This window comes from Periophthalmus magnuspinnatus, chromosome 13 (assembly GCF_009829125.3).
Source record: "Periophthalmus magnuspinnatus isolate fPerMag1 chromosome 13, fPerMag1.2.pri, whole genome shotgun sequence".
In the NCBI taxonomy this organism is placed as follows: Eukaryota; Metazoa; Chordata; class Actinopteri; order Gobiiformes; family Gobiidae; genus Periophthalmus; species Periophthalmus magnuspinnatus.
The window spans coordinates 26176223-26189118 of NC_047138.1; the positions used below are offsets into that span (position 1 = coordinate 26176223).

The 12896-nt window shown below is 36.9% G+C and overlaps 1 protein-coding gene and 1 long non-coding RNA gene across 3 annotated transcripts in view; one reads left to right on the forward strand and one right to left on the reverse strand.

Annotated features, from left to right (window-relative positions):
* clcn2c (chloride channel 2c) overlaps window positions 1-12896 on the forward strand; it is a 193695-nt gene that overhangs the window by 96228 nt on the left and 84571 nt on the right. For both annotated transcript variants that reach the window (XM_055226034.1, XM_055226035.1), the window contains 3 exons: window positions 886-970; window positions 8564-8665; window positions 9243-9327. In XM_055226034.1, coding sequence (XP_055082009.1) covers window positions 886-970; window positions 8564-8665; window positions 9243-9327 — 272 coding nt within the window. The remainder of the gene's footprint in view (window positions 1-885; window positions 971-8563; window positions 8666-9242; window positions 9328-12896) is intronic.
* LOC129456737 (uncharacterized) overlaps window positions 1-12896 on the reverse strand; it is a 220596-nt gene that overhangs the window by 11239 nt on the left and 196461 nt on the right. The gene's annotated exons all lie outside the window — the stretch shown is intronic.

A 12896-nucleotide genomic window follows, 5' to 3' on the forward strand; every position in this document is an offset into this window, starting at 1 on the left:
GTACTTTGTACTTTCTACTCCATTTTTGACTGAAAAGTAAAAGATACCTGCTCTCAAGTACATTTTACAGTGGATACTTTTTACTTAAATGTAGTGAAGTAAGATGCAGATAAAGGTACAGATACTAATTCTACTTAAGTAAAGTACTTTTAGTTTGGTATCTTTCGCCACTGCAAAATTTAATCTTCTATTCAATACATCTGAAACTTTAAAATTTTGTAATTTTTTGTAAATAAGTTTAGTTCAGAGTTAACACCTTTTGTTGTTCTTTTGTGTTGTAACTTTAACTTTTGTATGTGACACTTGGTTGCTATGGCACCAAGTTGATGTAAAAGTTACTGGTCTGTTTTGGAGACTGGCTCTAGTGAGTTGAGACTGCTGTTGGTTTGCTCTAGTCTTGTCGCGGGTTACGGCCTACAGTAACACTTGTGTACAGAAAATAAACAAACAGAAGAAATTCAAAGTCTTTCATTACAGCAGAACTTTACAATGCAAAATAATTTATAGAGGAACACTTGCTTCTTTTCCATCTAACAGAGGGACATAAGCACATAAGAACAATCTGAAAACAACAAAGGAGGATTATATAACACACATGGCTCAATTAAGTGGAAAAGTTTTAGTGAGCTGTGAAAGTGTGTGCCCATTAGTGCTTTGCTAAATACATCACTTCAGTTTGGTACCCATTAGAATAACTCAACATTGTCTCTCGTTAAATATTACATTATCTTTCTGCGCCAACAAGGGGTACGCCTCTTTAAAAAACAGCAGGGAACACAAAAACACCACATAATGAGCCATTGTTTGGTGTTTGTTGACACGTTTTCAGTGGGTGCAGTCATGCGTCCAATTCTTACAATGTGAATTTATTTGTTCATTTTGCAGAAACCATCACTGCTTTGTTCAAAACCAGATTTCGGCTGGACTTCCCCTTTGACCTCCAGGAGCTGCCGGCTTTTGCAGTTATTGGGTATGTACCAAAATTACTCTGAGCTTCCTGTATTCAACTGACATTTCTGTGACATTTCTGCAGCAAACTGAAGAAATATTTTTTGTTTGCCTACTTCTATTACTTTCTTTTCTTTTTCCTACTTTTCTTACTGCATAATACAGTGAAAAGCAACTGGTTTCTTTTTTGAGCAAATTCTAAGTTTAAGGTGCTGTACCTGATTTTTACTGACTTAAAAATGTGAAAAACAGAACTAGTTCATTTTAACTAGTTTGCAGCAGTCCAAAGTTACTCCTCACTTACCTTATGCATTTTGCGCATCATAAGTATTCAACAGTATTTTTTATAAACACTTTTCACAACTTTTGCCATCATCGTAAAGCTAAAAACAACTAGCATCTTAACACGCTCTTCCTGATTATCACACAATAAAACATTTTATAATTAGATGCTGACAGTACACAGCTGACACCGCAGGAGTTGCTCATAATATGCATCTCTACTGCGGTAAGACACATTTTACTCAAGTACATGGGGCCTTTAGAAGTATGTATGCATAAATAGTAAAAAGTCTTTAAATTTTACTTTTTGTTCTACAGTACTAAACTAAAGATACAAATCTCTTGCTATTTCTTTTTGGCCCGGTTTTAAAACATTTACATAATATAATATATGCCAAGTTAAGTAGTAATGGATAATCAGTTACATTAGAAAAAAAAATTACATTTTACGTACATTTTGAAATATCAATAGTCACACTTTAGCTACTCTACCATTTCATTTCAACAATAAGCATTTAATTAGTGTTCATTAGTGTTACATACTTTTACTTTTTCATGTAGTAGTATAAACTTCAACTGTACTAAATGGATTACATATTTAGAATGAAGAGATCAAAATAAATCAGTTAGCATGTTAATTGTTGTTAGCATTACCGTGACGGCAAGCTCCACTCTGGTCGCAAAGTTGTGAAAAGCGCTTATAGACTCACGGTGAATTATTAGAATTTTACATTTTAAAATGAACTAGTTCATAGCGCCTTTAAACCTCAGTCTTTAAAGGTCTAATATGGCGCAAAATTGACTCTTGTGAGCATTAAACCACATTGTATTACTGTTACCTCTTCAAAGACATACTTGTAGCTGTGTTTTGTTTCATGTTTGAATAATCTTTTATTATTAGTCTGTCTATATTTCCAAAGCTCAAAATGCTCTGTTGCACCTTGTGATGTCATGAAGCAGTCGTTTTCAAGTTAACTACCTTTTACCTTTGGTTCAGTAGAGATCGGCAATTCCAGGCCTTAAATAATCCAATGATCCTGCTCAGTTTTGAGCGAAAAAGTCTAAATAGGCCTAAATATGCACAGCTTGTGTTAAACATGTGTGAATTAAACAAAAAAACAATGTGATGAGGAAACAACATTATAACATAGATTAGAAAATGGCTTAATATGAGGCCTTTAAACACAACTGTAGTTTTTAAACAGATGTAGTAATTTCTATGCTGTGTGATATTTCTGAACAGTTTTGCAGTACCATTCTAACAAATACCCAACAGGTAGAGGTACTGTCAATCTGCTCAAAGTTAGTCTAAGTATCTCTGAATATGCCAAAGTACAAAGTGTCCTGTGGGTGTATATTACCTCTTGTACATACTGGGCTTGTGAGGGGGGCCCGCTGTCTTCTCAGAGGTGTGATCGTGGGCAGGGCCGTGTGTCTCTCTCAACATGGGTAATTTAGCAGCAACAGTTGCCTTCTCACCGGGGGATGTCTTATTTTATCCTGTCTTTGCCTCCAGGCTTGTCCGTGCCATAGAATTAGACCACAGGCTCCTTGAAGAGATGTGAGAGAGAGGGAGGAGAAAGAGGAGAGAGAAAGGAGAGAGAGAGTCGAGGAGAGAGGGAGGGGGTCCTTTCAAATTGACTTTTTCCACCAAGTTTGAATTTCTTTGCCAGAGTAGCCCTCACTTGTTCTTGGTTTGTTTGATTCTTCGACAAGTGGAAATTCTTTGTGTCAAGAACAAAATGGTCTGGCGTTGGTGGCATATTGGAAAAGGGATAATATTGAAATGGGTGTTTTAGGGAAATTCACTATTAGACTAAGATTACACGTTAAATCAACTTTTTCTACAGCCTTTATTTGATTATGTTATATATCCACCGATTTACTTTAAAGAAACTATAGTTCTTTTACTGTCTTATGATCAAGTGAACCCGCATGCTTTAACCTGCAGATAGCGGGCACGTATACATTTTTCTCGTTCTCAGTATATGGACAGAGCCTGCCTCATGAAAGCTCAGAACCTCCAGAATTCACTCACTGAGCTGCAGAGGCCTGCGCGGGAGGTGACCGTTCAGATCAGAGCGAGTTCTTTTAGGTTTAAACCAACAGGATTTCAATACTGAAACTGGCAACCCAAATGTGAGATTTGTGTGAGGCTCATTCTGCTTTCTGATTGGATCATCTTGAGAAGCAAAACACCAAATTATGCAAATTAGCCATCATGTCTAACGTTATTGTAAATGAGATAAAAGCAGCACTACAATTGTACCAGGAAAGAGCTGTATTTGATTTGAACATGTTTATCTCATATCCAGCACAGATATGGACTCATATGGAACTTAAAATCAAAATATTTCGAGCGGTTCCTTTATTGCTTTAGTGTTTTTATTATTTAGACACTGTCACAAAAGACATGCAGAACAGTCGTTTCTTTTTATCTCTCCCAGTAATGCCTCCCTTCGGTGCAGACTCTCCTCCTTGTTCCCTCATGTATAATTCTGTGTACTTGGCAGGTTTTTGTTGCGTTGGTGTGAGCGCCCACTGCTGCGTCACTGACATTACACTTATCTGTGCCTCAGGAAAAGCAGCAGCACTGTCCTACATCCACTTTGAATCTGTGTGTCCCTATGTGCCAATATCAGAAAGGGGTTTAGCAAGTATTCAACTTTTCACACCAACTGCCCTACACCAAGAAAAGTGCAATATTTGACTTAACAACTACCTTAATTACACAACGGCACTGGCCTTTGCATTGCCTTAATTCTTGATTCTTAAAGCAGACCTATTCTGCAAAATTGACTTTTCAGAGCTTTTAACTATGTTATAGTTGTTTCCCCTTCTCATTTACCCCCTCAAAGTTGTTTTTGGAGTGATTCGTGCATGTTTGAGCAAGACGCCATATTGCCGATCAATCACGTTTTCATCACCACCGGTATACACATACTGTCGCTGCTCTGTACTTCATTCTGCAATTTTATTTTCTTAATCCATGATACGCGGAGGATTCGGGAGCATCACATTGTCATCGTGGTACAAATGAAAAAAGAAAAATCCACTACGAACATGTGCAACTTATAACAATCCACAATAGGTCTTCTTTAACAAACAAAAAAACTCTGGTAAAACCAAAAGGATAAAATGGGGATTGACATAAATATGCTCTGAACTAGAAAAAAAAAAGACTAAAAAAAACTGGCTTTATATTGAAGAGCTACAATTCCTGAATTCCTGAAATTCCTCCTAATAAAGAAGCACTGAGTAACTTTTCTGGTAATGGGTATACCTCGTTTGCTTTTTTGCTTTAGGCCAAAAAGTTTGATTTTGGTCTCATCAGACCAAAGCACCTTCTGCTACATGTCTGCTGTATCCTCCAAATGACTTCTAGCAAACTGTAAATGAGACTTCTTATGGATGGTTTTCAACAATGGCTTTCTTCTTGCCACTCTTCCATAAACACCAGATTTTTATAGTGCATGACTAATAGTTGTCCTGTGAACAGATTACCCCACCTGAGCTGTGGATCTCTGCAGCTCTTCCAGAAATATTTCACAAGATTTCCTTTTTTTTTTATTAAATAGAAAACTTAAAAGTTCTGCGTGCAAAAGTATTCAGCCCCCTTTTTCTTAAATGCAACTCTTCCAGCTCTTCAATGGGCCTCCTGGCTGCATCTCTGATGAGTGCTCTTCTTGTTCATTCTGTAAGTTTTGGTGGACGGCCATGTTTGGGCAGGTTTGCAGTTGTGCCATACTCCATTTTCGGATAAAGCATTGAGCAGTGCTCCTTGAGATGTTCAACACCTGGGAAATCTTTTTAGATCCAAACCACGCTTTAAACTTTGCCCACAACTTTTTCTCTGACCTGTTTGACTTCATTTAGTGGTTTGCTCCCCAACACTCTCTTAACAAACTTCTGTGGCCTTCACAGCACAGCTGCATTTATACTGAGACAAGATTACACACACTCTTTTTAGTCATTAGGTCAACATTCAATCTTTCCAAAATCATCAGGCAACTTCTAAAAGCAATTGGTTGCATTTAAGAAAATGGAGGCTGAATACGTTTGCACGCAGAACTTTTAAGTTTTCTATTTTTTTTTAAAAATTGGAAATCTTGTGAAATATTTCTTTCCACTTTACACTTGTGTGCCATTTTGTGTTGCTCATTCACATAAAATGCTAAGAAAATGTATTTAAATTTGTGGTTGTGACATGATAATATGTGAAAAGTTCACATAAGGGATTAATACTTTTGCAAGCCACTGTAGACAGGTTTAATGCCTTATTGTTGAACATTTCAACAATGCACCTTTAGCAATTACATCACTGTAGCTGTGTCCAAATATTTATATTTTTTGTTTTTTTCAATTGAGGTTATTGCTCTAAGCCTGCAAACAATTATGTGCCGTTATCTCTTTTCCTGTCAGCAGGTGCATAATGCGTAGTATGCAATGAGTTGTAAATCAGAACCATAAGAGTCCTGAGTAACACTTGCATACCCATCCCTTTGCCTCCACCCATGCATGCCAATATCAGTCAGGTTTAGAAAGTCGGTCAGTTTGGCAGTAATCTGGGCCAGAGCTGCCTCCTCCAAGGGCATTGAGTGAGTTCGAGTTTACAGCTCCAGGCTTTGTTGAGATGGAGTGCTGCTCATTGAAACACAAGGAGGCACTACACAACCTGGATCCTACACAGAATCACTCACACTGTCTCTATGGCATATCTGTGTCTGTGAATACTAATGTGAGCAGTTTGTTTGCAGAGGACATACAGGACACGTTGAGGAGTCCTTTATTCCTGTATTTTAACAAGGGCAACGACATTTCCTACAGTATAGGATCTCGGTTTTGATTTTATTTATTTTAAATTTTTTGATTCATTTGATGGACATAAGCAAGGTAGATTTTAAATATTTGCTATTTAACACAGGTCTGAACTCTGCTCCAAACCACATGCTTTTACTGACTCAATCTTGATCCCTATTGAAATTATATTAATTGCAAAGCCCTACTACAGTATACTACTTTGATTATTGTATTTACAATTTGTTTTGATACCGTGTTTTAACTCTATCATGTAAAAAAAGCCGATTTGAGGCATACTTTTCTTTACTTAATCCTATTTTAGCCTTGTTGGTTGGTGTTTTTTTAAGTCTTCATAAATTTGATTTTGATGAAGTATAGCTAGGAAACAATGTCAATTTAAGGCAAGCTTATTTGTATAGCACAATTTGTACACAAAGTAATTCAAAGTGCTTTACAGAATAAGGAGAACAAATCACAGAAATCAAAACAAATAATCATAAATAAACTGTAAAAGGTAATTATTACAATCTCACAAAAATGTTAGGTGGTTTTTCTTTATATAAGTAACATTGTTGCTGGAAAATATGAATATTTTTTGGTTGATTTTCAACAAAAAGGTGAGAGTGACTAACTGAAAAACTGTTGGCTAGCTTGTGACTGTAATTATGTGTGAGAGACTTGTTGAACAGCACAGATCATCTCACCTGCTGTAGTTCCTACTAAGTCAGCTCTTTTTGGTTGTGTGAAAATAAAAATTAGATTAAAGTCTAATAGAGTTTCAGACAGAAGTGCTGCAATGTGTCAATAGGCCCCTGCCCACCATCTGAGATTATGACATCATTGAATTCTTTTATTTTTGCAGGAACAGTTTTGCTTTAGAAATAATTTGAAATAAAACTTTTTTTTTAAATTATTTCTTATTATCTGATTCTCCTTTTTCAGTAATCCATTTTTCGAATAGTGCTTTCTTGTAGCGTTAACTCATTTGCTTGCTATTAATAGATGCCATTTTCTTTTGCAAGAACAGAAGCCACCCACAATCAGAAGGAGGCTTATGGCTGCATTTCTATTCTAACTTTCCAAAGTTTCTTTTGACAAAATTCACAGTTCAAAATGTACATGCATTTTATCTATCTGTTTTTATATAGCGCTTTTCCAACTTCAAGGCACTCAAAAGTGCTTTACATCAAGGAAACACTACCCATTCACCCACATATTCATACACCAGTGTAGACAGACACGGGGCAGGGCGGGTTAAGTCACTAACAGTGACAGTATTCATCTGATGAAGCTGGAATCGCACTGCCAACCTGTGGGTCAGTAGATGTCGCCGCTCTGCTAAACTGATGTTTTTATGTCGAGAGCAGGATTCAAACTGCCAACCTTTGAATCAGTGGATGAACACTTTACCACTTAAGCTCCATTCACCGACCTACTGGTTGGCGTTGCAATTTCTGCTCTCTCAGATGAATGCTGTTATTGTATCCTTAGGCAAGACACTTTAGCCATCTCAAAATTACCTATAGTCAAGTCTTCACATCTTCAATATAGTTCTTACAATATATTTCATTGTATGTATTGTATCATTATCCCACATTGGATTCTAATGAGCCCAGACTAATTGAAGTGCTTGTTTTAAAATGAAAAGCGCCCCATACAGAGTCCCCCCGCTGCAGCACCCCATCAAATCTCTTATTATTAATTCAGAAGTGTTTGATGGGATTAATAATACATGTAGATGACTTTATAAGCATTAGGCTGTCTGCGCCTCAGTCTCAGCCTATTCTGTTACTGTGTACTTTTCTTTGCATACAGCGGACTCCTACTGCGCTTCTAAACTGCTTATGTAAACCTCTTCTCTGCTTTGTCTCGCTCACTCCCCCACACTCTCCCAGCCTGTGATGGTTTTAAATGCGTCCTCTTAAAAGTGCCTGTGGTCTAATTCAAAATCTTTGTTTTCATTATCCCTTTTCCTTGATGTTGACTTTATCCTCCACCTACGTGTTTTGTTAAAGGCGCTGTATCAGATTTGTACTGTTTTAAAAATGTGAAAAACGGAACTAGTTCATTTTAAACAGTTTGCAGTGGTCCAAAGTTATTCCTTGCCTCCCTATGTGCTCTGAGTATTGTAATTACTCACAGCGATGAGTTTATAAGCGCTTTCCACACCTTTCAGAGACAAGAATGGAGTTTTGTTGTGCTAGTAAAGCTAATAACTAGCATGCCAACACACTTTTTGTTTATCTGACAATAGAACGCTTAATAATTAGATGCAGACAGAACACAGTAGACTTATTTTGACCTCAAGAGCTGCTTATACAATATATCTGCACTGGGGCAAGACACATTTTGCCTAAATGTGCAGGGAAAAAAATTGATACAGGCCCTTAAGTTTTCAATTTGCTTTGTGAATTTGAGAGACAAAACCTCAAAATTCTGATCAAGCATAACACCAGAACCACAATTGTAAATCCTGTCTTCCTTTCAACAGATTTTACATTTTTGATTAAATTTTTTGGTCTTTTTTTCTCAGAATCGCCAGTGGATTCGGTGGGGCCTTGTTCGTCTACTTGAACCGTCTGATTGTCCAGTTCATCAGGAAACAAAAGACCATCACCAAATTCCTCATGAAAAAGTGAGTTTCCATGGTGACAATTCTAACCCAACTACTGCATAGCTGCTGCTGTACTTACATTGCAGTGCTTTAGAATGGCTCATAGCTATGTTTATATAGACCTGCCTAATTGACCTATTTAAATATAATTACTGAATAATGCATTAAGTGGCTGAAGGCTTTTAGTGAGCATTAATGTTAAAGTGTCAGAGCTCAGTTTTAGTTCATTAGACTGAAATTTATCAGTGGTGGAAAGTAACAAAGTAGAAGTAGTAGAATACTGTACTTGGGTAGTTCGTGATTTGAGCAAAGAAAAATGTATAAAACAACAGATTCAGTTCTTTTTGTTGAACAAAATTCAACACAAATCTGTATAAAAAATCAGTTAATTTGAAGTTTTATTAGATGTGAAAATCTACAGATATTATAAATGGGTACTTTAATACTTAAGTAAAAGTACAGATAAGGGAGCAAAAAAAATGTACATTTAAGTAGATTTATTCAAGTGATACTTTTTACTTAAGTAACAAAATTGAGTACTTCTTCCACCACTGTTAATGTAATTTATTCCTGGCTGACTTATGTTGTCTCTCCTCAGGCGTTTGTTATACCCTGCACTGGTCACTTTACTCATCTCGACCCTGACTTTTCCTCCAGGCTTTGGGCAGTTCATGGCAGGCAAGGTGAGCTCTCAACCAGCACCCGCATAAACACATTACAAAATCGGTTGGTATCTGTGTAATCCCTCAGTCTTTCAGGTCTGATCCGCAGCAAAAGAAAAATAAAATCAGTCAACTGGACAAAACGTTGTAGGAGTGAAGACGTTTCTCTGCTCATCAAAGCTGCTTCTTCAGTTCTGGCCATTCAGGTGGCGACACATTGTTCTAGAATCCTTATAGTTTATAGTTTGAGCTGGAGACGGGTCTGAATTCTATGGTGGAATTTTACTGAAGATTTGTTGACCTGATTTACGGTTAATATCTCTGTCATTACCAAGCTTATAAACATGAAAAAAATGACACAACGTTCAAGTTCAGAGTTTTCTCTATCAGTATAAATGAACAAAACAGATTTTTTATTTTCCCCACAATAGCCTCAGAAAGTGGTGTCAACTCTGAAGGCATGGTAGTTGTCAGTTGAAAAGACTTTAAGCCATGAGATTTGTATTGCAGGTTTGTGGACCCAACAACTAATGATGTGTTTCAACATTTGAGCATTTTGATTCTGGATAATTCTTTCAAAAACAGTCAATCGTCTATAGTTTGCAGTGACAGAAAAGGAAGTCTCATTAACCAAGTAAAATAAATATTTAGGGAGATATTCTGCAAATACTATAGTTGTTCATACAACGCATAAATGTAAAAAAAAAAGGCAGTATAGTGTTATCTTCATTTTAGATGTCAATTTTTTTTTTTTTTGCAGCTCCCAGTGTTTTCTTTTCTGTAGAAACCACGTCCAAATGGCTCTTTGGGTGTTAAAGTTTGCCGACCCCTGGTCTAGAATTTCAAAAAGTATGGCATTAAACGTATCTATCTCTAAGGAGGAAAGCAAGCTGCATACCAGGACATGTTACTGGTTAGATCTATGGTGGAGTGAGTCAGCTCACTGCAAGAACCTTTGTTACATATATCAAAGGCAAGTTTTAGGATACAAAAACACACCATACAAAGCGACAGTTGCTCAGTTGGTAGAGCATTTGTCCACTGATCTGAAGGTTGGAGGTTCGAATCCCACTCTTAACATAAACATCATTGGTTGAGCAATCAGATCCATTGACCCAGAGATTGACGGTGCAATTCCAGCTCTCATAGATGAATGCTGTTGTGTTCTTTTGCAAGACACTTGATTCACCTCCCCCACAATGTCTGCGTACACTGGTGTGTGAATAGGTGAGTGGTTTCTTAATGTAAAGTGCTTTGATTGCTTTGAAGGTAGAAAGGTGTAAAAATGTAACCAGCAACCATGGAATGAATGCTAGATTGATACATTTAATGCCATACTGTGGAACAATCCAGTAAAAGCAATAACATTTAAGGAAACAAGCTGGTGAAGAACTTATCAATAGAAAAGTTACACAGTGATTCTTTAACACACTAAGATTGTAAAAGGAGACATAGCGGCCAAGCAAATGTTTTTAGGTATACTTTATTATAGGGAAATGTCTTCCTTGCATTTGACCCACTCATCAATTCCAATGGACCTGGCAACCTAGCTATAATGTGCATGTTTTAGGTCGACTTAGGTAAATATAAAGCATCAACTCACTTCCTGAAGTAATGACTATACTTTAAATTTCAATTATATAATCACTTTCTGAAGGCAGGATAAATACATTTGAAAGCCACTGATATTCAAAGCCTGCGGATGTGACCTTTTCAGACTGGCCTGACTCAACCCTTTATTAGGAAACAAGCCCAAGTAAGTATTTTCACTGGGTTTGAGGACACTGTTCCACTTTTAATTCTGATAATTAGACCAGATGAAGAGCCTATAATTGGAGACAGATATGACTCATCCCTGAAGCAAACAGCCAACAACTCACTCCACAGTGCCCAAAGGGAAAAATATATTTAAAACCAGTGCTGGGTGAATTGGTACCAGAACTTTATTAAGATGGAATCATGTATCATGTGTGTGTATTGACCATATTCCGCCCTGCCCACTTTTGCAATTAAATGCTACTAACACATTTTTTTATGGTGGCACTTCTGGTTATGTGGGAAACCCATTAATTTCAATGGAGAATATGAGGGAAGCTTTGCTGCTAAAATATGTTATAAAGTAGGTTGATTTGTTTAAAATGTTCAATGTTCATGTGCACCAACCATAGACTGTGTAAAGAAGAGGGCTAAGTGAGTGTGACGTCACCCATAATGTTCGGCTTCTTCGTGTTTATGAAGGTGTCAGGGGTAGCTGATTGAAAGTCTCGATAAATGCACGGTGTACTTTCTTCTGCGAGTGTGAGGCTTATTCTGAGTGACGAAAAATAATAAAATATATGTTTATTTTAATATTTCAAGATCACAATAATCTTCCAATTTAGAGCTACAATTAGAAAAAAAAGAACTAACACAAATAAAATACATTTCAATTAAATACTTATAATTTCTTTTTTCCCCAAGTCACACGGAGCTGCTGTTCTGGACCAAACGATAACATCAATAGAGACTAGGAGCTGGCATATCCTCTTCTAGAAAAGTTCCACAGTGCACCTTTACATAAACACAAGTAAATAATCTCTCGCCAGTGCCATGGGCCACTTGGTTGGGAAACACTAGCCTAAAGCTGAAGCTCAAATCCATTTCCTCTATCATAAATCTTTTTCTTGCATCAGTCCCCATTTTGCTGCGTGTGCATCTGTTCCTGTTGACGGTTGAAAATGCCTCTAGGCTCTGACAATCGCCTCCATCTCCTGTTAACACTCGCAAACACATCCCAAAAGATTTCTCCATCTTTTTTTATTCAAACTGCTGGTGGTTTGACATATTTTCCATCTAAGAAGACATGTTAACCTTTTACCTGTAAAGGCCACGTACATGTATTTTTTTGTGTAGTGAAAAAGGTGATAGGATTACATAATATGCAAGCTCTGAGTGCAGATAATGGAACAATCTAGAGCAAATTGACTGTAATGTAGGCCAAAAATGTCTTACAAGTTTAAGTCTAATGTGGGGTCACTACAGTACAGCATCTACCTACAAGTAGGCTAATTTATGTCAGATGCCCTGCCTTGTGGAAGTGGTCAAAATATCAGATTTCAGTGTTAGGATTGTTGTGAGAAGAAACATCACATTTTTACATTCACGATAATTGATAAACTGATCAAACAACAGATTTTTTTCTTTATTATTTTGTTGACACAAAAAGGTCACCTTGAAATCAAAATTCTAAAATAAAAATAGGTTAAAGATCTTATATTGCAAAAAAATGACTCTTGAGAGCTTTAAGCCATGTTATAATGTTGTTACCTCCTCAAAAACATACCTGGAGTTGTTTTGTTTCATTCACACATGTTTGAGTAATCCTGGATTATTAAGATGCATGCATCTGGAAAACTCAAAATGCTCTGTTCCACCTTGTGATGTCATGTAGTGGTAGCTTTCACGTTAACAGCTACCTTTTACCTTTAGTTCAGTAGAGATGGGAAATTCCAGATCTGAAATTATCCCAATGATTCTAGTGAAGGTGTATGGACTTTAAAAACACAGTGGAGCACTTCCTGTATTACCACATAACATATGTAATACTTCTT